At 37.2% G+C, this 25,943-nt stretch overlaps 1 protein-coding gene and 1 non-coding gene across 2 annotated transcripts in view; both read left to right on the forward strand.

Annotated features, from left to right (window-relative positions):
• Positions 1-25,943, forward strand: part of ARHGAP24 (Rho GTPase activating protein 24) — a 513,936-nt gene that overhangs the window by 78,530 nt on the left and 409,463 nt on the right. Inside the window, exon 2 of the mRNA XM_053666367.1 lies at positions 10,614-10,813. Coding sequence (XP_053522342.1) covers positions 10,634-10,813 — 180 coding nt within the window. The 5' untranslated portion in view covers positions 10,614-10,633. The remainder of the gene's footprint in view (positions 1-10,613; positions 10,814-25,943) is intronic.
• LOC119045672 (U6 spliceosomal RNA) lies at positions 1,267-1,368 on the forward strand. Its single transcript, XR_005081841.1, has one exon. It is a non-coding gene; the product is annotated as a U6 spliceosomal RNA (small nuclear RNA).

The raw sequence follows: 25,943 nt of genomic DNA on the forward strand, positions 1-25,943 counted from the left end.
GTCACAAAAGCTTAAAAATTGAGATTTTTATAAAAAAATCAGGTTTCTTGTCCTTTTTTTTTTTTGCTTAAAATAACAGGTTTTACTGTCTCATTTTTTTTTTGGTTTATTGTTTATACTGTTATGTCCTTGCTTTTTCTCCCTTTTCCTCACCTCCACCCCTAGCGAATCCCCATATTGTTGTCTGGGTCCAGGGATTGTGCACAAACGCTCTTTGGTTAATCTCTTTACCAACTTTCATCTTGTCTCCTTTCTGGCAGCTGTCAGTCTGTTTTGCATATCTATGCTTCTGTTACTATTTTGTTCATCCATTTATTGTGTTCTTTAGATTCCACATATAAGTGAGATCATGTTGTACTTGTCTTTCTCCACCTGGATTAATTCACTTACCATAATTTTCTCCAGGTCCATCCATGTTGTTGTAAAATGAAAGAGTTTCTCCTTTTTTGCTGCTGCATAGTATTCTATTCCATAAATGTACCACAGCTTTTTTATCCACTGATCTCCTAATGGGTACTTAGGCTGTTTCCAAATGTTGGCTATTGTAAATAGCACTGCTATAAACATAGGGGTGCATATACTTTTTTGTATGGGTATTTTGGGGTCCTTGGGGTATATTCCCAGAAGTGGAATTGCTGGGTCTGAGGGAGTTCCATTTTTAATTTTTGAAGGATACTCCATATTGTTTTCCACGGTGGCTGCACCAGTCCCACCAACAGTGCACGAGGGTTCCCTTTTTTCCACATCTTCTCCAACACTTGTTTGTTGGTTTATTGATTATGGCCATTCTGACAGGTGTGAGGTGCTAACTCATGGAGGTTTTAATTTGCATTTCTCTGATCATTAGTGATGGTGAGCATTATTCATGTCTATGGGTCCTCACAAAAACCTGAGTAGACACTTTTCTGATTTTATTTTATTTTATTTTATTTTTTATAATAAATTTTATTTAGTTACTTTTCAAGTACATTTTTTTATCTATTTCTCCCATCCCACCCCCCGCCCTGTCTCCCCCCTCCCTCCAATTCCCCTCCCCCAGTCCTCATCCCTGTGTCTTTCATACTTGTTCCTCAAAATCCCTCCCCCTTTTTCCCCTTAAATTCCCTTCCCTCTCCCCTCTGGTCAAGTAATAGATTGGTCTAATTAATATAAAATAAGAAACATCCAACTTCTATTTTCTTTTTCCTGCTTCAAATCTGCTTCCTTTGTTGTATGATGCAATGATGATTGCCATCCTTGAGCTCTCAGCAAGCTGTTACTTTTTTTAAAAGATGACTTTTGTGCTTGTGTATGCAAACAGTACACAAAAGGTTAGCATGGTCCCTGTACAAGGATGACAAGCAAATTCATGAAGTGTTCCATATTTTTATGTAATGTACAGCATGGCTACTATAGGTATAAGACTGAATTATGTATTTGAAAGTAGCTATGAAAGTGGATCTTGTTAGTTCTCATCAGAAGAAAAGAAATTGCAACTACGTATGGTCACAGATGTTTACTAGACTTCCTGTGATCAGTTTACAATACAGTTCTTATACCACATAATGGCATTTCAGTCAAGGGCAGATACAATAAATAGTGATCCCCTAAGATTATAATAGAGCTGAAAAATTACTATTTCCTAGTGATGGCACAGTCATCTTAACATTGTAGCACCACACACCAGGTGTGTATAGTGATGCTGCTGGGAACACGCCTATTGTGATGCCGTATAAAAGTCCGATGTTCACAGTTATGTACAGTGCACAATACTTGACGATGATAATAAGCAAATGTGTTATTGGTTCATGTATTTACTATACTTTTATAATTATGTTGGTGTGTACTCTTTCCACTTATAAAGTTTGCTATAAAACGGTATGCTGTGTTACACTGGCAGTAGCCTAATACATCTTATGTCCTCCATGTCTCCTGACTGCATCATTTCTCTTGTGCTTGATTTCATCTCACATTGCTTCGTACAGTGACATGCTGTACAGGCTTGCAGTCTAGCAGCAAGAGGCTGTACCATGTAGCCTAGGGGTGTAGTAGGCTGTACCATCTAGGTTGTCTACTATAATGTTTGCGCAAAATAAAAATTCTTAATGATGCATTTTTCAGGATATATCTTTATTGTTAAGTGGAAAATAACTGTATATACAGATATAGAATCATTACACAGTATACCTGAAACTAATGGAATGTTGTTGTAATTTTACCTCAATTTAAGGAAGGAAGCTTTCTCTTCTTTTCCCATTTCAAATGGCATTCTTTCATGGGGCATACCTGAGTTTTTATATTATGTTAGTTCTTGTATTTTTCATAGGATTGAAGCCACAAAGAGTCTCCCTCTCCTTTTCCTTACTGTGGGCGGGTTGGGACTGCTGGGACTGCTGCACTGGGAAGGCACCTGATGGAATGTGCAGGTCGTGCAGGCAGGAGCACTGGGGCTAGTTAACAAGGCCTCCCACGGGCTTGGGGGGCAGCAATGACCACACGCCTGTCCTTTCTCCCTTAATCCCATTAATGGTACAGTTTTTATTCTGATTTGGATATCTGTTTCTACTCAGGCCATTGGCATGCAGGATTCCAGTGGTTCTCTTTTTCACTCGTCCCTCACAGTGGTGTGATGTTGGGGAACATATCTAAGTGTATATTAAAATGCTTTTCTCCTTATTTAATTAAAACCTCCTTAAAAGAGAGAAGATACTCTCTATAAAGTATGTAGAATTAAACATAAGACAAAAACAAACTAAATGCAAAGAAGAAGTTTGAAATGATTCATCCTACAATATTAAGTCCTTTTGATTTTTTTAGTGAATGAATATGAAAATATTGAGGCTTAAAATATAAAAGGTAGATTGACATTCCTGATTCATTCCAACACATACATCATTTTTATCATTGTATATTCTTTGATGTTTGGACAATTTAATTCTAAATGAATTAAGCAATAATATATTTAGTGTTTCCTCAGTAAAATAACCCCACATTTACAAAATTATTACTGTTAAAGTTCCCTCAGGTGAGATCTTCTGGTGACTACTTTAAACTTTATATTCATGACTGCTGTACTTTATTCAATTCCTATTTTCCTCACACTTAAACTCTTCAGTTTCAAAAAAAAAATGTTTGTTTATTTTTAACTCAAATTATGAATAAGGGTAGCATCATCAGTAAGACATACGGGAGTTTTCTTTCCTTGGTAATTTCTGAAGTTCAGTTTAGCTTTAAATCCCTAAAAACTAAAGAATTAGATTTAGGCAGGAGAATATGAACTGAATTCCTTGCATTGGTGTCTAATAATAGAATGTTTAGGAGTTTTGCACTTTACTCTGGGGAGCCTTGAGGGCTCTGGGGTCAATTCTAGTAGGCTCTAAAGACTGGCTGATGCATTTACAAATCTCTTTATTCATTTAAATTTATTCAACAAATATTTGACTATCCAGTATATGCTAATTAGTATCAGGTTATCTAGGGAGCACTTATATTCAATGAGTTACGGTATAGAAAACTGTAAAGTAATAAGCAGATGGCCAACAGGTGATAAAGATTATGTCCAGAGTGGTATGGGAGTTCATGGAGGGGAACATCCAGATTGGGAAATGGCAGGGGCACTCGGGAGGCCATTGTGTAGGGGCTGAAGGATGAAAAAAAAGCCGTGGTTCATATATGCAGTGAAATACTACTCAGCCATAAAAAATGAAATATTACATTCTGCAATAGCATGGATGAACCCAGGAGGTATTTAGCCAAATGAGTCAGATAAAGACAAATACCATATGATTTCACTTACACGTGGAATTAAACAAAAAAACAGAAGAAACAAACAAAACTGAAACAGAGTCATACATACAGAGAACAGACTGATGGTAGCCAGAGGGGAGAAGGATTGGAGGATCCAGTAACAAAGACAAAGGGACTAAGAAATACAAATTTTTACTCACGAAATTGTCACGGGGATGTAAAGTACAGCATAGGGAATATAGTTAATAATATTCTAATAATTATGTATGGTGGGTGTGTGAATATTAGGGTGACACTTTGTAAAGTATGTGGTTGTCTAAGCACTATACATCTGGATCTAATACAAAATAATACTGAATATAAGCTGTCATTACAAAAATAAAATAAAATAATAAAAATTAGAGGAATATACCTTTAAAAACATTAACCATGAAGTCCTGGGAGTGAGAACAATGGCGTGTGAAAAGCCAAAGCTCTTTCAAGGTGCTTTAAGATATTTAGTTGCTTCCTGAAAACAGATTTAGGCTCCTGGGATTTATCTTGCAGCTAAAACAATTTCTACTAGATTCTTGGCAACAGCAGACCTAGAGAGCTCGTTCCCTTGTAGGGGCCACATGTTGACGCACTCTTCAAATGAAGAGGTGTGTGGTCGAGAGTGAGGGGCAGAAAATGAACGGGTTTTCACTCATCGATTTTGTTTAGTTACAACAAGCTACTAAGATTTAATTTTTTTAAGTTTTGCTTGCACATATTTTTTTTGTAAATGCACATCGCCTTAATCTGTGCTGGTGCCATAACAAAATGCCACAGACTGGGTGGCTTACACAACAGACATTTATTTTCTCACAGCTCTGAAGGCTGGAAGTCTGACATTAAGGTGGCAGCAGGGCCAGGTTCTGGTGAGGCCCCTTCCCGGACCAGCAGGAGGCCGCCCTCGCACCAGGAGCTCACATAGCCTCCCCTGGGTGCCTGCTAGCGGAAAGGGAGCAGGGCAGAGAGAGAAAGAGAGAGGCCAAGACTGACATTGTTTAAATATTTTGGACATTAAGTTACAAATTAAGTAAACAATTGCAATTATTGGAAAAATGTTCTGGGAAGTAATGAAAATAAATCTATAATTTCACAGATTGACTATCATGTACCACAGTCAGGTTGGTCAGTGAGCACTGAAGGGCAAAGCTCTTTCATACTCTTTGCTTCATCTGAGAACGTCGGAGCCGCAGGCATATACTTCCACGTCTCCCAGCAGCATGGCACTTAGTGTATTTGAATAACGAGAAAAGAATCCCAACAAATGTTTTGCCTTAAAAAGTTTCTTCCCTGAGGAGAAAACAGACACACTGCATATACACGCACACCCACCGCACACACACATATGGACACATGTGCACATATATGCATATATGTTATGTCTGTCCTTGTTTATGTTTTGTTTTGTGCGCCGTTACCTGTGGAGAGGCTGTGTGCTAGCATTTAGACATACAGCACAATAAAATGTCTTACTGCTTGACAAACCAGCATGTTACCAACAGCTACAAAACAAAGTTTTTTTAATAAAAGGGTTAGAATTCAGATAAATATTGCCTTTCCTGAACAGTACATTCACATTCATTTTACAAAGGAGTTTCTAATGCAGCACAAAGGGTGACAATTGGATATGAACAAAATTACTCTTGAAAGTTATATAAATCACAAATTGCAGTATTTTATCACCTCTGCCAGTTTTATTTGTGTTTTCTCCTGGAGCAATAGAACAGATCACAGTTCTTTCACTGAACAGCTGGAATAGTTTGTGTTGAAGGGCCATTGGATGTGAAATCATGTGAACTCTGAGACGTGGGTCACATTTGCACAGCGAGACACCCCCCAGAGGCCCAGGGGACTGCCCCTGACTGTAAAAGGCACCTCCGACCTCTGGGGGTGTATGCTGGCTGAGGGTCATGGAGGCATTGTGGTGGAGTTGCTCATGCTTTTAAGTTGTTCTCTCTCTCCCTTCTCATATACTTTACAGAGTGTTCCCCTCAATGGCAACTGGCATCCTAATAGTTGTTACAATATTGTTTACTATATTCCCTATGTGTACGTTACATCCCCATGACAATTTTGTAACTACCAATCTGTACTTCTTAATCCATTTAACTTTATCACCCAGTCCCCCAACGCCCCTGCCCTCTGATAACCAACAGTACAATCTTTGTCCATAAGCATGTTGCAATTTCATTTGTTTGTTTGTTTAGTTCTTTAGATTCCACATATAAATGAAATCATATGGTATATGTTTTTCTCTGACTTTCTAACTCTTTTCTCCTTTGTCAGTCTCTCATGTTTGCTAAACATATGTAGTTGGGTAGGTAAATTCAAACACATTGCAACTCTATTTTTATATGGCATTCTATTTTTATACATCTTTGATTATATGCATGTTTATATATTCTTTGTTAAAGTCACAAATACAAATACCTATGTGTGTGGCTGTTTGGCTTTTAGAAATTCTGTTCAGAACATGAATTTCATCTCAGTTTGCACCATGTAATACTGTTGTGTTCCTAGACCATCCATGTTGCAAAAAAGGACCACGCAAGGAAACATGTAAATTAGACTCCACAGCTGACACTGATTTGTAAGCCCGTGTAATGATGGCCACTCTAAGCCTAACAGGAGCCATCATTAAGGCTTTTTCATAAAACTGATGGGAAGACACAACGTAATTTCTCAATTCTATTTTTGTTAGTTTACAGTGACAATTACTTTGTTATTGTTATATTGTCATTGTTATGTTGGATTTGCTAAACACTTTAGCTGGTAGTTCTGTTGTGTAACCCGGTGCGCCATCCAGCTGCCATGGCCTGACCACAGCGAAAGACTTTCCCAGCAGAGATTCAGTTAAATTATCCTCTGAGAATCTGAATGAGTAAACTATACTTTTCTTTATGCTTAACCATAATTGATTACATGTATTTCCTGCAAGGCTAAAACATGTAAATTTTAAATGTTATATTTCTTCATAAAAGAAATGTTATATTTCTTCATAAAAGATTGTTTCAGGTTCACTTAAGTTTCATAATTGTGACATTGTGTTTAACATCTTCATGCTAATTGAAATCTATGTCAAAGGAAAAAGATCAAGCTCTTAATATATTGTCTTTTTTAAGGCATTAAATACAATGTAAAAGCTCTCTAAAATACTCTTTGTAGGCATCTCTTGTGGTCGTTACATAGCTTCATTCACTGACTTAACATTGTTTACCGAGTATCAGGTGAGCACTTTTAAAGGCACTGGGTAAACTGCACTGAGGAAAAGCAAGTCATTGGCCTCCTGAAGCTTATGATCTCCTGGAGGGGTGATCAGTTATAAACAGCTAAAGAAATAGCAATTCAAGGAAGTGTTAGGACGACAGAGGACCAAGTTCAGTGATAGAGAATAACAAGAGGGTCATTAACTCACTGGGTGGTTAGTAAAGCTTTGTTGGGAGCAGGTAGTTTTAGGCTATGACTTAAAGGATGAAGAGGGGTCAGCCATGCAAACAGCACTTGCAGAGCAGCCTACACAGATATCGGCAGGTGTCAATCCTCAATGGGGAAAGGACTTGGGTATTTTCAGAACTGAAAGTAAGCTGGTGTGATTGCTTGCATCAGAGCTTCTAAGCGTGTGTGTGTGTGTGTGTGTGTGTTGGAATGGGGGGGATAAGGGTAAGTGGCAAGAGGTCAGGAGGTTAGGTCAATAAACAGGTGCCAGGTGATCCCTGTTGTACAGGCCATGGCAAAGCTCTAGATTTTAAAATAGCACAATGGGAGCCTACCTGTCAAAGTTTTAAAGGTAGAGAATCATTATCTGATTTAAAATTTTAAAAGCTCTCTTTGGCTGTTTTATGGAGAATAAAACACACAGGGGCATGTCCTTGCACGTGTGGTTAAAAACAGGAGCAATGCGACTGGTTGCGGGGCTCTGAGAGTCATTTAGTCAAAGCTCATGATGGCTCGGATCGTGGTTGGCAATGAGGATGGAGCCAGCTGCATGGATTTGAAAATATTTCCGAATTTACTGATGGATTTGGCACTGTGAGGAGGAGTATAGACTCAGAGATGATCACTTTTTATTTCACAACTATGTGTATCATGGTGCCATTTACGAAGATGAGATATGGGGCAGGATCAGGTTTCAGAGAGAGATCATGTTTCATTTTAGATATCTAGTATCAAAACTTTTGCAATATTTATGAATTCCTCAAACATTAATTGTACTTTACCATATGCCAGTCACGGTATGAAGTGCTGAGTATATCTGGTGTCCTATGTTTATGGAATTAGAGGGATGGTAGATTTCAGAGTGCTAGAAGGGACAGTAGTTAGAAATGACCCAGGCCAGCATCATCATTTTACAGATGAAGGACAGAATTTGCACCGTTTAATTTCTACAGAAATATCAAGGCTCCTTTGTAAAAAATCATGGTTATTTTAGTAAAACGTAGCTTTACTCATCTAGCAATACTTGTGGTATTATTTCCTCTTGGAGATGTGATACAGTCTGTTTTCATTTCTGTTTTAATGAACTGTTATGAACTGTTACCATTGCTACTATTAGAATACTTGCTGATGCATTCCAAAGTTATGGAAATATAGGCCTGGCAGCCAGTAGTGCAGGGGGAGAAGCTGTCATTTGCCTCAGCAGAAGAGTAAACAACTTACGTAAGAAGAATCAGCAACAATGTTCTAGCGCACACGCATTGTTTACTAAGGCATTACGTGTAGACAAAACCAAAATTGTGTACTTGCATTTTTTATATTATTGATGGTAGCTTGCTAATTACCTTGAAGAACTTTAGAGGGGATTTTATAAACTTAGTATTATAGAAAGCATGAATTATAAGAGGAAAAAGAAAAAAGGAAAAAAAAAGAGCCCAACAGAAAGTTTGTTGTACAGTGAATTCTAGATGTGTGTGTGTGTTGGAATGTTTGCTTTAAGGAAGGCTTTCATAACTTCAGCTTTATAAGTTAAGGTGTTTGGTCAAAGAATAAAGAGGTGCTGATGAAATAGCAACTTGTGTAGATTTGAACAATTTAAATACCAGGAACCTAAAATGATTATTTTGAGTGGTCTAAGTAAGTATACTTATTATCTAAATTATGTTAGAGCATTTATTGTTCATTTAGAGGGAGGTTTACTGGGCTCTTTTTGCTAGGTCAAGTAATATAAAAGAAAAGAGAGGGAAGTTTCTGCCCTTTAGGCAAAGCAAACTGGCAGCAGTGGGCATGACCTAGTCTGCACACACATACCCGCACATGGGGTGGGAGAGTGTTTCCTGCAGTAAGTAAGCTCTTTCTGTCATGCGCATGCATGTCTTAGGCAGCAAAGGGAGTTTCAAGATGCTTTACGGAGATGAGGGCCTGTTAACGAGGAAGATGTTTCATTACAAAAGGAAAAAGTGAATATTGAATGAGACAGGTGGTGGTCAAGTGGCCCATTTAAAGCTTAAAAGTAGTATAAAGGGGTGGGGATAAAAGCAAAGATAGAGGTAGATTGGAATGCATGCCAGTGGAAGAAAGAAAACTACTGAGAAGATGGTAGAGATGATCAAAACCTGAGTGACTGGAGTCAGAGCTCTGCTTCCTGTCTGCAACTGGAGGGCAGGACCAAAGTCAAAGAAACGAAAAGGCCAATCATGGAAGGTCTGACCCTGCACCTTCAAAGAAAAAACTTAAGTAACTAAGCACTGATGATGGAACCTCATGGAATTTATAACTAGGATTGTGTACATACATGTCAGTTGAAAAATGAATGGTGAAAATAAAAATGTGACAGAAAGACAGCTTTTTTTTGTTTGTTTTTTGTTTGGAATCAAACAGAAAAGTAGGAGCTTTGTACAAGGATATGCCAGAACACGAATATTCCACGTTTTATTACTTAGTCTTTATCCTTGTGTCCTCATCAAAGACACACAGGTAAGAGTAGACTTTTTAGTTCCTGAAAATATGCTTGGAAATAAATATTAGCGAGAATTTATAGAAAGCTTTTGGGACAAAAAAATATTTTTATTCTTAACCTCCCAGAGAGCTACCTCCCCCATTCTTACTGGGACAGTTTGTCTTCTCACCTGTTGATTAATTTTTTTCTCTATGATAAACTCATTTCCTTATTACATGTAGTATGTACAATGTTATACTCCTTCACACATAACCTTGCAGTGTTCTTCATCGTGTGTTTCACTGGAGCGCAACACTCAGCCCTGACATTTGAAGGAGATTCAACTGGCTAAGCAGGGTTCTTAAAAAAAATTTTCCCCCTAAACTTTCTCAGCTGCACTAATTCCTTGACCAGCCAAAACAATGCTCAAGGGGATATACACTGTGGGGTGGGTGGGGGGAAGGGGCCAAATAAATCTTGAGAAATTTTCACATATGTAAAACAAATGTCTTCCATTGAGGTTTTTAAAATAGTCCTTTTAAACTTTAACATCTGTCAGGCTAGTGTTCACTCGGATAATCACAGGCCTGTGCAAACTGGCCCCGATCAGCACACACCAGACACAGAGGCCCATTATCATGAGAATTATGTTTTTTGTTGGTTGTTTTAGTTTTTTTTAAAAAAGCTTCTTAGCACATTACCTCTAGAATGTCCCTGTCTTTAGTTCTACTTAGTATAAAGGATACTATGACCCAGCTGGCCAGCTCATTTAGGGACGGCACAGTGAACTGTCTCCAAGTTTTCTCCAGGCACAGTGTTGTCAGGTCTGTGGTTTGCTTCTAGAAATTTGGCAAGTGAGTTGATACATATTTTTCACTCTTCATTCTGTATTTTTTAAGGGAAAGGGGTAATTTAAAAGGGAATTGAATATCTTACAGCACCTTATTCTTTCCTTTATTTGTTTGTTTGTTTGTTTGCTGAATAGGAAAGCCCATCAGCTTGATAATGGAGGAGAACAATGAGTCCACAGAGAACCCCCAACAAGACCAGGGGCGGAATAATGCCATGAAGAGTGGGTGGCTGAGAAAGCAAGGAGGCTTTGTCAAGACTTGGCATACCCGCTGGTTCGTACTCAAGGGAGACCAGCTCTATTATTTCAAAGATGAAGATGAAACCAAGCCCTTGGTAAGTAAAGAAATGAAAAGCACTGTGGGCCCAGGCGGTCTAAGGAAAGGGGTTTGCTTGAGCCCGATGGAGACTGAGTCCAGCCCAAGCTCACTGATGTTTTTCAGTTCACTGGCATCTTTCACACTTTTTCTCATTGTTTATCTTTGTTCAAGATGATGACATGGCAAATTGAAGCCAGGAGGCAAGCTATATTTGTCTCATATTAATTTTGATTTCTACTAAGCTGGAACATAACGTCTGATTTTCTAGGTCCCTCAGACAAACTTATTTCATGAGAAAATAAATGTTAATGGACATATGCTAGAACATATATCTTATAGCTGAACATTTTTCCTTTTCTCAAAAATAAGTTGGAAGCACAGATCAGAAAGACTGTAAACGCAGCTCTCAGTAATGTCTGGGATACCTTCATTATCAATTCTCTGGGGTGCTTTTCTCCATCTGAATTCATGACATATAAATGTGGAGCTAAAGTGAATTATGCCGATGCTTCCAACCAGCATACATGATATACTCTGGGAAGAGTCTCTATGTTTCTTTGTGGTTCCTAAGCAGTGTTTTATTTGCTTATATACTTAGTCATTTTCTCAGCCACAAATCTCTAGGCTGAAATGAGAAAGAAGAAAAATCTCTTATTGTAGCTATGACAAGCTTTCTTAGCTCTGATCCTTGCTCAACAATTGATGAAAGGAGATGTGAACTAAGGTATCATCTCTGGTTTTTCCTTCCTCTACATCTATGGGAGATGTGTGTGTATGTGTGTGTATGAGAAGAAGCTCACTAGACTAGTTTGCATAAATATTCCTAACAGTATGTTCTTGAGGCTACTTGCCTTGTGTTACAGGTAATAACTTAAATAGGAATTTGGATCAGAGCTCCACTTTAGTATTTTAAATTCCTAAGACATTATAATTTCACAGTTTATAGTCATCTAATTGAATTAGATAAAAATAGTAGTGACAATACATGCTACAAACCCTAGTCATTCTTTGAAATTTCTGCTATGTTTCGATAATCTACTAGAGCCAAGTAAACAGAAGACTAAGAATTATTTGTATTGTCTGTGCAATGCTTAAAATAATTCTGTGAGGTAGGATCATCCCCATTTATGTATGTGGAAACTAAGGTTTAGGTGCAGTGCAGATGATCCAAAGTTAGATAGTTTTGCTTCTAGGAAAATCCAAGTTTCTATGGCCTCAGCCAAAGACCTCATAAAGAATTAATGAGGATGTCCCTATTGCTATCATCATAGTTCTACTGCATTTCCACACCTGCTATTGCATTTATCATAGCAAACCAGTAGAGAATACGGGATTGTCATTGCAGATGAAGAAATTGTGGCTTAAAGATAGAAAGTGACGTGACCAAGATCTATAGAGATCAGAGGCAAAGTAGTAATCTTTCGTTTCTCATCTCATATTCTAGGGTTTTTTTTCATTGCACCTTGTTTAATACCATATATTACTCACATGAACGTATTATCTGGAACATATAATCATTTTGCCAACTCAGAAAAATGTGATCAGATTAACGTGAAAAAACAGATCCGGGGGGCATCCAATATGGAGACATGGAGGGACATGTTGCAATAAAAGTATGAATAAGATTCTATGTATCATGGACTGGGTTGTTAACCAGAATGGGTATGAATTAAATGATTAATTAGGTCTGATCCAGGACCTAAACAAGAAGTTAGGGGAGCAGGACAGAGGATGCAGAAGCTGAGTGAGTGGAGAATTGAAAGCAGACCCAATCAATGTTCTTGCTGAGCTCAAAGTACCTTCTAGTAATGAAGATAGGATGTAATAGATCAAACCGGAGTTCAATGTTTCCAAATTGTGAGGGTTTGCAAGTTTCTGAGTTCCAGTTTCAGGAACTCTGCCCTGAACTCTTCTATCATATTGCTTTGGCTGTGCTGCTCTGTGCGCTTTCTCAGGTCTACATAGTCACAGATAGTATTTAGTGCAGTATAGTTACTTTTTATAAACATTTGAGAATATAAATCAGAAAATGCAAAGACTTCTGATTAATGCAGAAGGAAATCTGCCTTAAAATGGAAATTACTTTGTATAGTATTTCTAAGATGTTATATTTTTGTATTACTATGTTACTAGTATTTGGAGACTTACACAACTGAAATTAACAAAATAGAGTTGTATTGACAAAAAACAACTAATTCTTATATGCACCAAACATAACCTACCATCATTCCTTTTTTAAAAAGTTTCTGAATGTTAGCTGAACAGAGAGTTTGTCCCTCCTGGTGCACAACAGCACCAAACACTGAACACCTAGCACTGTGGTAGAGAGACGAGAATTGCTTTACTGCCACACACACAGGCAGAACGAGAAGTTATTGCTCAAAACTTGAAATCTCCAATGGCTCACAATCAGAAGGTTTTAAGAAGTTAGGGAGAACAGGTATGTGGAGTTGCCAGTGGGGCAAGTTTTAATGGGAAGATTATGAAATGTGATCATTTACAGTCAGGGGCTTCAGAGCCTGTCTCCCTTTGCTTCTGAAAGGATTTTAGTGTTCGGGTTCCAGGTGAATTGGAATAGGGAGGCACAGTTCAGTCCATAACACCTAGTACATTGTAGAACAATGCTAATTAAAACAATTTTATCACTTAGGTTTTTCTTCCACCCATACGATAACATTTTATCTCTACTAGAACCTAATTTACCTGTTTTAGTGCATTGTGTACTTAATTATTTGAACCTAATATTGGTGTTTAATGGTATTTTTCAACTTGCTTTTCAAATATACCACTTTTCCAATAGCTTCTTTTTGAGCAAAAGTCGGAGGTGACTGGAGGTTCTTCTCTCTCAGGAGGGAGTACCTCATTTGCAAACAAGACTTCCAGACCTTAGCTGGCTGCCCCCAGCAATGTTTTAAAGGTGTTTCAAAAAAGGGGGACAACTGTAATAGCATAATCAATAAAATATACTTAAAAAGTCATTTTTAAAAGGCATCTCAAATTAAAACTATTTTATATTTAGGATAAATCAAACTAAAATTTTTAAGGTTCTATTGTTTAAAAAATAGAGAACCCTTCAGTTCTGCAGGGCCAAAATGCTCACCAGAAGCCATTTTCTACAGTGTCTGCACATACACTGGGACAGATTTTCCTCATAACAAATTTTAAAAATAAACTTGATTTTGGTTATTTATGGAAAACAACAAAGTGATGTATGTAGCCAATTTTCGAACATACATTAATACATTTACAATTTCTGTCACTCATAGGCCACTACAGTAAGAATTTATCTATTGTATTTTTCCAGCTTTAGGAAATATATTTCTGTTTTTCTAATCTCTAAAATAAAATCCTATTTATATTTGGAAAAACAAGTTAAAAATTATATGAAAGAACCTATTAAAAGATCTCCCATCTACTTTGCACATTCCTTAGGTTTTGGATAGCTATTTTAAAAGTTTTAAAAACAGATTTAAAACTGAATTTGTGACAATATAAGTTTGGCTATTTTTTAAATTAATAATCATGACAAATGACTGAGTCCTTATTTATAAACATTGTAACATGGGGGAATCAGCTGAGTCAGAGCCAGAGTCTGATGATTATGGTTATTCTAAAGTGTGTGTATATTTTGTTAAATGCACCCAGTGATACATTTCTAATGCCTTTTTTGAACCATCTGTTTTACTTCTATCATGAAGTATAGTATTACCTACATAATAGCTAAGTCTCATACTAGTGAATGTCTCTGCATACACTTGGTACTGGAATTTGGCACTGGAAAGCAATGATTTTTAGAAGCCAGTCTGAGCCTCCTGTTAAAATTACTAAAATCCAAATAAGCACCAATCCAATTAATGTAGGCTAGGTCTTCTACAACAGATATTGATGCAATCATGTGGGGAAGCTTTTTTCTGGACATGATGAAGATGACAATATTAGGTCAAAACAGATTTTCCTAATTTAGAGAACAAAGTGATTTTGAGTGAATTATAACCTGAGGGCTGACCTTTAAATGTGCAGGAATTGATTACTGATTTGAAAATAAGCTCTAATTCTACATATTCAATGAAACTGGTGAGTTAATTAAATCCAGAAATGTCTAAGGAAACCACTGTTCTCTTTTAAAATGTATGAGACAGAAGAAGCCAAAACCTAATTTATGTGTTTAAAATAATACTAGATACCTTGAAACTTGGGTTTTATCCTCAAATCTAAGGCTGACTTTCTATGTAGCATCTAAGTTTCTGGGTATTTAAAATGATACACAAAATGGTGTTCTGTGTTATTATAAATTTTTAGGAACTTTTAACTCTTTCCTATATATGATTCTGTCGAGAGAGAGTATTATTAACATAAAATATATTTTATTCTGCTATTAGCTCAAAAGTCTTTTATTGCTTGCAGAAATAATTTAGGCAAGGCATTTATTTATTTTAGAGTGGTCAAAACATGGGCTTTTGAGTCAAATTGTTTGAGTTTAATTTTAATTCATTTGCTTAATGATCATAATGCATTGGGTAGTGAGTAAACTGATTTAAGTTTTAATTTACTAATCTTTACAATGAGATAATAATAACATTGTTAAGAGTATTAAATAAAATAGTTTATGTAAAGGATCTTAGAAAGCAGTAGCACATAGTGAGCATAAAGTAAATGTTAGCTATTTTTATCCTATTGACATGAGAAAAAGTATTTCTTAAGATATTTATACTATTCATTCACCTACTTGATTATTTTTTATTCAACATATATTTATAGGTTTCTAATGTGCATACCAATACCATAACACACTGCCTTCCTCCACACTAAGGGTATCGAAGAAGCTTATTTCTTTCTCAAGTGAAAGACCAAAGTGATTCTAGTAAGTGAAGCATGTCTGCTTTAAACAACTATTTAGAAACTTAGGCTGCCAGTGATTTTGCAATTTCAACTTTTGGCTTCCAAATTCACCATAGGGTCAATTTCTTCCCAGATCTAGAAGGAGGGGTAAAAAACAAAGTATTACACAGAAAGTTTAGAAGGACCAGATATGATAGTAGCACTTATCACTTCTGTTCACATTCTATTGGACACAACTGAGTCACATGATCATATCTGACTACAAAGGAGGCTGGACACATAGCCTAGCTTTGTCTGGGGTTAGAGGAGAACATGGGTATAAAAAAAAAGTCAGTAGGTGGACAGCTGTTAGAGGGGAGGGAGGCTGGGGGACTGGGTGGAAAAGGTGGGCGACTTGGCAAACAAAACAAAACAAAACAAAACCAAAACCTCATCGATGCAGACAGCAGTATGGTGATTACCGAAGAGACAAGGATGGGGGAGGTGGAAAAGGGTAAAGACAGAATTAATGAAGACAGAAGGAGACTTGAGTTTGGGTGGTGAGCACACAGTACAATATACAGATGATATATTATGGAATTGTACACCTGAAAACTATATAATTTTATTAACCAGTGTCACCCCAATAAACTAAATAAAAACTTTTAAAAACTAAACTAAAAGGATAGAACTATATTAAACTAAAGAGCTTCTGCACAGCAAACAATAAATTGCAAAGGCAACCTACAGGATGAGAGTAAACATTTGCAAACAATATATCTCATAAGGGATTAATATCCAAAATATATAAGGAATGTGTATAATACAATAGAAATAAAGCAAATAATCCCCCACAAGAAAGAAAAATAGTTATAGCAGCCCTCGAGAGAGGTGATCAAGCAATTCTAAACATTTATGAAAATGGTGTTGTATTCCAAAGGATGTTATAGATAATTGCAGTTACTGTATGATATAATGAGTATTTTAACAAGGAAAACATAAGGAACCATGGGAGCCATGGTGCCATAGAAAGGGCACCTGTAACTAATTTAAGGTTTAGGGAGAGTTTTTAAAAAAAATATACAGGATCTGACAGGAGTAATGCCCGCTTCAGTGAGGTAGGTAGGGTAATAATAAGGATGTAATAATTCATAGTGTTAATTTGAACATTTCGTCTGAAATGCCATATGGTGTGCTTGCATGTCATATTGCCATGTTATAGAATTACATGCTTATGATTTTGCAGTACAAAGGGCTATTACTTGTGCTGGACCCTGTGTATGAAACCAGAGAAATGAAGAAGGGTATAGCTTTATCTCAAGTTATTGAGGGGCCTATGTGGTAGACTAACAGATGTAGGCCATGGCTGTTTTGTGGATTGTGGAGAACTGATACAGGTCAGGTATTTCAGCACCTAGGAAATAAGACAAGCAGTGATAAGAGATGAATTTGGAAAATGTAGAAACTATGTTACGATTCCAGTAAACAGTGTTAAGGATTATAAAATCCTTGAGATTTTACATTTCCCTGCTTTTATGTGTCTTTTTCCCTTGACTTATTGCTAAACAGTTAATATAGGGCTCTCTCTATGTATAGCTCGCTGTGAAGGAATCTAAAATGCCCATCTGTCCAAAAAGGATCTAATCCTGTCAGATCCTTTTTGGTCAGGTGGGCATTGATAATCCTGCAACTCTGTCTGATTTTCCTATAACGAACTGCCTATTTTGTATTATCATGTAATCTCTGGGAATATGATTGAAAAGCAACTGTACTACAGACAGACACTTCTATCACCTATTATGACCTAAGCAACGTTGTGGGGATACCAGTCAGGTCACTTTGACTGTAGGAGGAAGGACTGAGAACGTCTGCTCCAGCTGGAGAGGGCACCTGTAATGAAGAGCAGCAGAGGATGTTGTGGGAAAAGGCAGGGACTGATGGATGAGGTGGGATGGCTAGAGGGATCACAGTGTGAGAGGAAATTTCAGTCATAATTTTCTCTAGAGTTGACTATCCAGTTTGGGCATTTGCCTGGAGAGCAGCTGAGCTCCTTTGTTTTATGTACAGACTCTGGAGTCAGGTTGCCTGCGTTCAGTGTAGACTGCGTAAGAACGCCCAGTGGTCCACCTGCCTGCGTTCAGTGTAGACTGCGTAAGAACGCCCAGTGTCCCACCTGCCTGCGTTCAGTGTAGACTGCGTAAGAACGCCCAGTGTCCCACCTGCCTGCGTTCAGTGTAGACTGCGTAAGAACGCCCAGTGTCCCACCTGCCTGCGTTCAGTGTAGACTGCGTAAGAACGCCCAGTGTCCCACCTGCCTGCGTTCAGTGTAGACTGCGTAAGAACGCCCAGTGTCCCACCTGCCTGCCTTCAGTGTAGACTGTGTAAGAACGCCCAGTGTTCCACCTGCATGTCTCCTTTACTGCTCACATAGAACTCTTCACTTCTGACACTTCTGGTCACCAAATGTGTGTGTGTGTGGCAGGTAGGCAGGTTCTGCACACTGAGCAATTATCTGAGACACCATCTGGATGTCCTGCTTTGCCACCACTTCATATGCCAACTGCAAGCAGTAGGTCCTCAGGTTACTTAGAACTAACTTCTGTCTCACTTGATTACATGTCAGAGGTTCCCATAATTCTCCCCCTCTTCTTGAATTTGAGTAACTCACTAAAGCAGCTCACAAAACTCAGAGAAACACTTAAAATCATTTGCCAGCTTATTAAAGGATAGAAAAGGGGTATACAGATGAACAGCTTGATAAAGAGACAGACAGGGCGAGGTCTAAGAGGGTCCTGAGCACAGGAGCTTCTCCCCTGTGCAGTTGGGTGGGCCACCCTCCCCATCTAGGACTGTGTTCACCCACCTGGAAGCTCTCCAAACTCTGTACTTTTGGGATTTTTGTGGAGGCTTCACCATGCAGACCTGATCAATTATTAACTTTATCTCCTCTCTGGAGGGTTGGGGAGTAGGACTGAAAATTCCAAGCTTCTAAATCACTGTTTGGTCTACCTAGGGAGCAGCCCTCATGCAGGAGCCATTCAGGAGGCCACCAAGAACAGCTTTCACAGAACAAAAGTCATTGCTATCAACCATGAAATTACAAGGATTCCTGTGTCGGGAACCAGGGGCAGAGCCCAAATATTAGAGCAAAAGATGTTCCTATTGCTGTCATCACTTAGGTATTCACAAGGGCTTTAGGAGCAACCTAAAGCAACCAGGGGCAGCAACCAGGGGCAGAGACCAATATTTCCATTTTCTGTTATTTCACAACTGCATCACGAGTTATAGGCCTTGGTTTAGTTACTTGTTCCATACTTGGGTAAATTACTTATCTATAGGATGTAAATAATAATAATACTTATCTGACAGAGTAATTGTTAGCAAACAGGAAATTGTGTGTCCAGAAGACTTACACAGTACCTAGCCACATATTAAACACTCAATAAATATTAAATATCATTGTTACTATTATCCACATCACCATCATTTTTAGCATCTTTGACCATAGAGCACCCTGACACAGCAGTTTAGAAGTCAGCATCTGTAATATGTACCTTATTACTTGAATAACGAAAGGAATAATAGATGACCAGCTCATATAAGCAATGCCAATGCTGGAGGAGAAAAGAACTTGTTTTCACTTGTGAGCTATGTTGCCAAAGCATAGAACTCATGGAAAGAGTCTTAAAAATAACAACGCTCACCTTTGTAGTGTATCTTTATTTTTGCTTAAATTACTTTTTGGGCTGCATCAGAGCTTATCAAAATGATTTTGATGACAGCTAAGAAGACTTGAAGGATTCCCTTTTGCAAAATTGGACCACCCAGAGAGAGGCAGTCCTTTTTCTTGTCTCTTGAACAGTGTGTACCTAAAAAGTACATGTATCTCACATACCTATTCTTCAACATCAGTTTGCAGAGAGAAATTTTGTAGTGGAGGCTTTTGAGTTCTGCTTCTAACATTTACTCATACTGACTGAAGGTTTTTGTGTTTGTGATGCAGTTCAGTATACAGAACCAAACAGGGCATAGATGGGATATCCCTATCTTATTAGCATAAACTTAGGCATATTTCTATGATCCCAAGTAGTGAAGAGAATTTTGGGAAAAAATTAGAATGAGTGAAAATGCAATTTGAACATTTTTGTATGAAATATTTTGTAGCCATTTGCCACTTACTCTTTTAGGTTTCTTTTGGGCACTTGATTTTTCTGTCTTGTCTTCATTAGCTTTATCCTTTCTAAATCCAGATGCTCTCTGTTTTTCTAGCACTATTTACATATGTTCATTCATTTAGTGATAATTTATCATGTAAACTATATAAATTATAATTTAAAAAACCATTTGATCACATTTTATGTACAAGGATCCAACCCAAGATGCATGAGTTATTCCCACTTTCTGAATTTTGGCTTCTTTGCCTTAGCATAATGGCTTCAAGGGTCAGCCAAGTTCTAGGATGAATTAGCACTCCATTTCTTTATATGGTGGAATAGTATTCTACTGTATCAATAGGCCACACTTTGTTTATTCATTCTTCAGTTAATACACATTTGCTTTATTTCCACTTTTGGACTATTATAAACAACACTGCTTTGAACATTGGTGTAAATGTTTTTCTGTGGATGCTTTTCCTCCCTTCAGCTGTCAGGATGGGCAGTACACCCACAGCACTTGCTGGGATCTCATTACCCAGAGACCTACTTTCCCTGCTTTAACTCAAACTCCTGGAAATTCACACCTGGTTGCCATGAAAAACATGGTATTGCAGCCTCCTTCACACTTGCCAAAGAATTTTCTCTACCCAGCATCTTTCTCCGGTTCTTTCATTCACTACTCGGGGATAGGTATAGAGTAGCCCGAGCAATGAAACGTGGAGGAGTGAGCAGCCCCCAGTTGCTAGTGTTTCTTCTCCTCTGACTTGAAAGAATCAGGGATTTCCTGCAAGACTTCTTTTACTAGGCAGGGAGGAGAAGACAGGTAGTGGTGCTGGCCACAGTGGTAGTATTTGATTGGGTTGGATTCTATTCTATTGCCTCTTTTGCACAGTAAGGCACGTAGCATATCTCTGTATCTGGTTTCATGTTCCAGAAATCAGTCTGGGACAATAGGATAATTCTTATTTAACACCCTATTACAAAAATGTATACATTTATATTTTTTCAGCTATTACAAATTTACATATGTCTTTCTCCCAGATAAATGTGACCAACATTCTCATTAATAATTCTAGAGATCATCAAAGTCCTTCTTGTGTCTGTTTTCTTATGATTATTAACTCGGGACATATTCTGTTCCATTTTAGAGCAAGGTATGTCTACATATACACAAGTGTGACTTTTAATATCTTAAAATACTAAAGTGCTAAAGATAGATCATAATAAGGACTACATAGATTCTAATTTATGATAATTTTTTCTTCTAACTCATTGTTCCTGTTTGTGTTGTAGTCATTAGAAGAGGTTAGCAGAATCAATTTCATTTATTAGCAGAATCCTGAGTTCATCTTTGTGAACCTGGATTTCTACATAAATATATTTTTTCTAGGTATGGGATCACAAATAAATGATACATAATTCCTCACTAAAATTAAAAGAAAATAGCTTGGAGAAATAGGTGCATAACTTTTACTGTGGCCAATCTTAAGAAATTAGAACATAGATGACTACAATAAAGAACTAAATCTGTAGATATGACCTTAGTGGTCTAGTTCTGGGTTAAATGTACTATAGCCCTGGCCAACTTGCAGTATACACTGATTATTTGAATAAACTGACATAACCCCAACTTAACTGCATTACTTAACTTTCATAACCTCTTCTAAAGAAGGTGGGAAACATCAGCAGTTAAGATGCTAGTACATTTTCAGACAGCTTTGTGCTGCCAAATTCCTTTATCAATTCCGAATCTTCTTTTTAATGTGCAGTCTTAATATATATATTTGCTCTTGATTTTAAAGGAGATTTCTACATTCTGTTAATTTTCGTTTTTTTATAATAGACATGGTAGTACAAGAGCCAAGGGCTCTCCTGGGTCATGACTTTATTCTTGCATTAATAAGTTAATGTCACCTTGTATTAGTAACTTCTGTGTTCCCTCTGTGAAATGAAAAATAGAAACCAGTCGTTTTATAGTTGCTTCTCTATTCCAGGTTTCTAGAAGTTTTGCTTAGCCCCCATAAACACTCCTGCTTTTTAAAAATTAAAGTCTCATGATTATTCCAGTGAGCTAATACTTTTATTTCCTAAATCATTACATTTGCCTGTAAAATATGCATTGTGATATCCACAGATATTTTAGAAATAGGTAATTTATTTTTAGAGTATCTTGTGGGAAAAGAGTAATTCCATCTTCAAACTACACAAAGATGTCATAAATGTTCTAAGTGGTTTATGTTAGTCTGCATTTTGAATATTTAAGCAAAAATCTTTAGCGTAGACTGTTTTAGCCATTGTCATAGGCAGTGACATAATTGCTTATCTAAAGTCCTCAGTTTTCAAAACATCCTTTTTCAAGTGTTGCCATTTCACATGACTTGTAATAAAAAATGTAGTGTTTATATGAAATGTTTCACTTTTTAACTTTTAGAAATGCTTGAGAATATTCTAAAGATACAGATGAGCTTACTCCCTCTGAAGTCCTTTCCTTCCAAAACAATGAGATACAAGGCATAGAAAACTTGGCTGGATTTCTAAAAAACTTGCATAACTCATTCGTCAGACTTGCTTACTCCTTGAAATTCTATCAATGAATTCATTTTTCAAAGTAAAGACTGTGACATTCTTTGTGTCACTATCAAAAACCTTTATAATGGGGTCTATTTAAATATTGGATAATAATTTTCCAATTCTTGTAACACATCTCAGTATTATCAGGGAAAAATACCCCCTAAAAATATTTATGAATCTCAGGTAATAGTCTGAGTTGAAAGTTGTCATATTTTAATTATGATATTTGAATCACAAAATTTGTTTTGATCATAGGAATAATAATTTTTAGAAAAAGTATTTGCCTTCTCAAATTCATTTCTGTGATCAGCTACTTCAAGAGAAATTATATTTTTGTTTTCAAGCTTTTTCCCCTCTTCTGTCCAGATTGGGATCCAGGAGTTGGGTCAGTCCTTTATTACATGGAATTCCACACTTTTGGTACTTTTCTGTGTTGATGTCTGAGATTTTCAGATTTCCTCTTGTAAATTATATTAGCAGTTTTCTGCAATATTATAAACCAATATAGTGGTAAGCTTTCTTATTTTTTAATATAATTAACTCAAGCCATTCTTTAATTTTTAATTAATGTGGCAATTACAGATAGTTACAACTAATAAAAAATTAAGATACATTTTAAAAAATAATCCCTCAGTCTTCTGTGGCTTTACAGGAAGATGAAAGCTAGTAGATGTAACACATATATGTGCTGAGGCTAACAATCGACACAACCAGACAGAATGGTGATAGAAATAATACAAAGCTGGGAAGGGCAAAAAAATGTTCTGCGGAGGTGGGCAAAATCCAAACTGGGGTTAAGAATTAAGAAGTTTTTGAGTATGTATAATGATCAAATAGAGCATAAAAGAAGAAATGAATACTCACTTTAATAAGTAGGAATATAGTTTTCATAGAACCTTGCTGAAGAATGCTATACCTTTTGAAATAACAACAATTTAATGGCATCCTCAGGGTCCTAGGAGTTATGTTAATAACTCGTAATTTTTACTAAGAAGTTCTAGGAGAGGGGTGTTGGCCTTCTGGAGACAAAACTTGGCTATTTTGGAGGTATGTTGAAAGACTGTGAATCTAAGGTCAGCTGCAGAGCCCGCTGAAGTCCATCGCCCTACACCTAACACTCAGGTTTTGCAGCCGTTCATGGAATGAAGCTCTGTTGGCTCTGTAGGCATTTGCAGGCGGTCTCCAGTTTTATTTGTTTCACATTACACCACTCTAATCCATCAACACCATCTAATATAAACCTGAGTTTTATCTCTGGCTGTCTTTACAAAATCGTATAATGAAAAGGATTCAAGGACAAAGCAGATGTGATGCATTCTGTGTCTGACATAAGATACAAGTGATTGTCTGCTAAATTACAATACATAAAATAGAAATGGCAAATCAGGAAATATACTGGGAATGGTCTTCTTGGACATGGGAAAGGGAGCTGAGGAGGCCAGGCACTGGCCTATCAAACCTGCCTTCTGCTACTCATTTTTGTGGATTCTATGGAAACAAATCTAGAATGTATCTTCGGTGACTGAAGTCCTAGAAAGGAACCTGAAAGGATCCAGGGTAAAAGTGTTCTTTTCAACTCTTTTTCCATTTTAGGGTTATGACTTTAGAAGACAAAAAGGCTAAGGGCCTATGATGTTGAAAAATAGATTTGGGCATTTCCAGTAAAAAATAAAATTGAGTTTTATAATTTCATGAAATTGAATAGGTGAAAGATGTTCAGCTTCCCCTCCATTCTCCTTACACCACCCCAAGAAAAGGAAGCTCTGCTTTGGTGGGTCAGGCTTGAGGGCTCTCTAAGTGGCTGCTGTGGGAGTTAGGGTTCACTGTCATGGGTTCACAGTACTGGTTCACCATAATGGGTTAGAAAGGTCAATATGGAGCATGCTCAGACCAGAGAGTCTTCCCCTGATCCCCCCTTAGTTCCCTAGGGACTACTATCATGAAGGAAAAAGTACAAATTATTTCTTTATCCTTTATATTTAGTTTTTCTTGTCTCAACCTATCAAAGACAGTCCTAACCTCTCACTGGAGGAACAACTGCTGACTCCCCAAATTCGCAAGATTTTTCAAGTTTCTTTTTGTATTTCCCTGTCTTGCTTTTATTCTTTTTCTCTAGTCTATCTTCCAACAACTAGTTCCCTTCTCTTTTGCCTCTCTCTAAGAAGGCGACAATGGAAGTTTTCTTGCTTTGCAGCATTCTCTTCTCTGTCTCTCTTTGTCTGTTTTTCTCTCTGTCTCTCGCTGCCTCTCTCCCTCTCCCTCTTACCTCCATTCTTATAGCTCTGTTGCTGGGATGAGGCTTTCATCCAAGTGGACTTGGATTTTGGCCGTGGGCTAGAAATAAAGGAAGGAAGACACTGCTGTTCAAGGCCATTTACACTCACCTTGCAGAGGGAAAGGAATCTTCCTTTGCTAATACATTACAGGGTTGGGCCAAAGTAGGTTTACAGTTGTGAGAACATGAAGTGGGGTATATTGCTATTCTTATTTTTTAATTATTGTATTATTTTTCACATGAACAACTGTTAAACCTGCTTTTGTCCAGCCCTGTGTTATCTGAGACCTATGTAGGAGCTTTGGCCCAAGCCCTGAGCCAATAATAAAGTTTTGGGGGGCTTGCTTTACTATCTTTGTGTATAGTCTTATGGTGACGGGTGATTAGTCAAAAGTCTCAGGTATTTCTACCTTATCTGTCAAATGTCATCATAATACCATTTTAGTGGCACATCAACCCACATACTGTAAACAGAATGGAGCCTGGGTATCAGCTGCTCCAAGTCTACCATTTTGTAGAAGAGGAAGCTGAGGGCAAGAGAAGACTGCACATTTGTACATAGGGGTTCCCATGCTTAAAAAGTTGAGAATTGGTAGATTAACACAGCTCATGTTTTGGGTAGTTTCAAAGCTAGGTCTTCTGCTGTAAGCACAGGACCCAGAGAATAGGCTGCAATCCCGGATGTGCACCTGCTTCTTAAAATGGGAATTAGTAAAATCTCTATCAGAATTTTAAAAGAATTCATAGAAATTAAATTTTAAAATCTATGTAACTATTATATAATTGAGGACTATCTCATGTGTTCAATAGTTGTGTTTTATTTATAATTACGTTAGGCCTGAATAGTATTCCTTAACTGACTTGATTAAAAAAAACATACATTTACTTTGGAAAATGTTGCATTCCCTAAAAGTGAAGGCCAAATGGTATCTCCGTATAGTTCTGTCTGAATAAAGGTTTCTCAGTTATTGGAACACAGATTAGTGGTAGGCAAATTAAACCATCACATACCCCTGTGCTACAGTAATCAGTATCTAATTCATGCTATGAATGATAATTAATTTTTAAATATATATGATGGATTGCATTAATATTGATAATTTAAATTATATCAGTTTTTTAGTTCAGTTGCTGATTTGTAATTTTTTTGTTTTATGTTAATACATTATTTTATTACCATAAACAGTAGAGGGTATGGCAAAACTAGGTTTATAGTTGTTTGAATGGAAAATAATATAATAATTAAAAAGTAATACCAGAATAAACCCTGTGTTTCACATGTAAACCTGCTTTTGCATCACCCTGTATTTGAAAGTTCTTTTTTT

The sequence above is a fragment of the Artibeus jamaicensis genome, unplaced genomic scaffold (genome assembly GCF_021234435.1).
Source record: "Artibeus jamaicensis isolate MK-2021 breed Jamaican fruit bat unplaced genomic scaffold, CSHL_Jam_final contig_452, whole genome shotgun sequence".
In the NCBI taxonomy this organism is placed as follows: domain Eukaryota; kingdom Metazoa; phylum Chordata; class Mammalia; order Chiroptera; family Phyllostomidae; genus Artibeus; species Artibeus jamaicensis.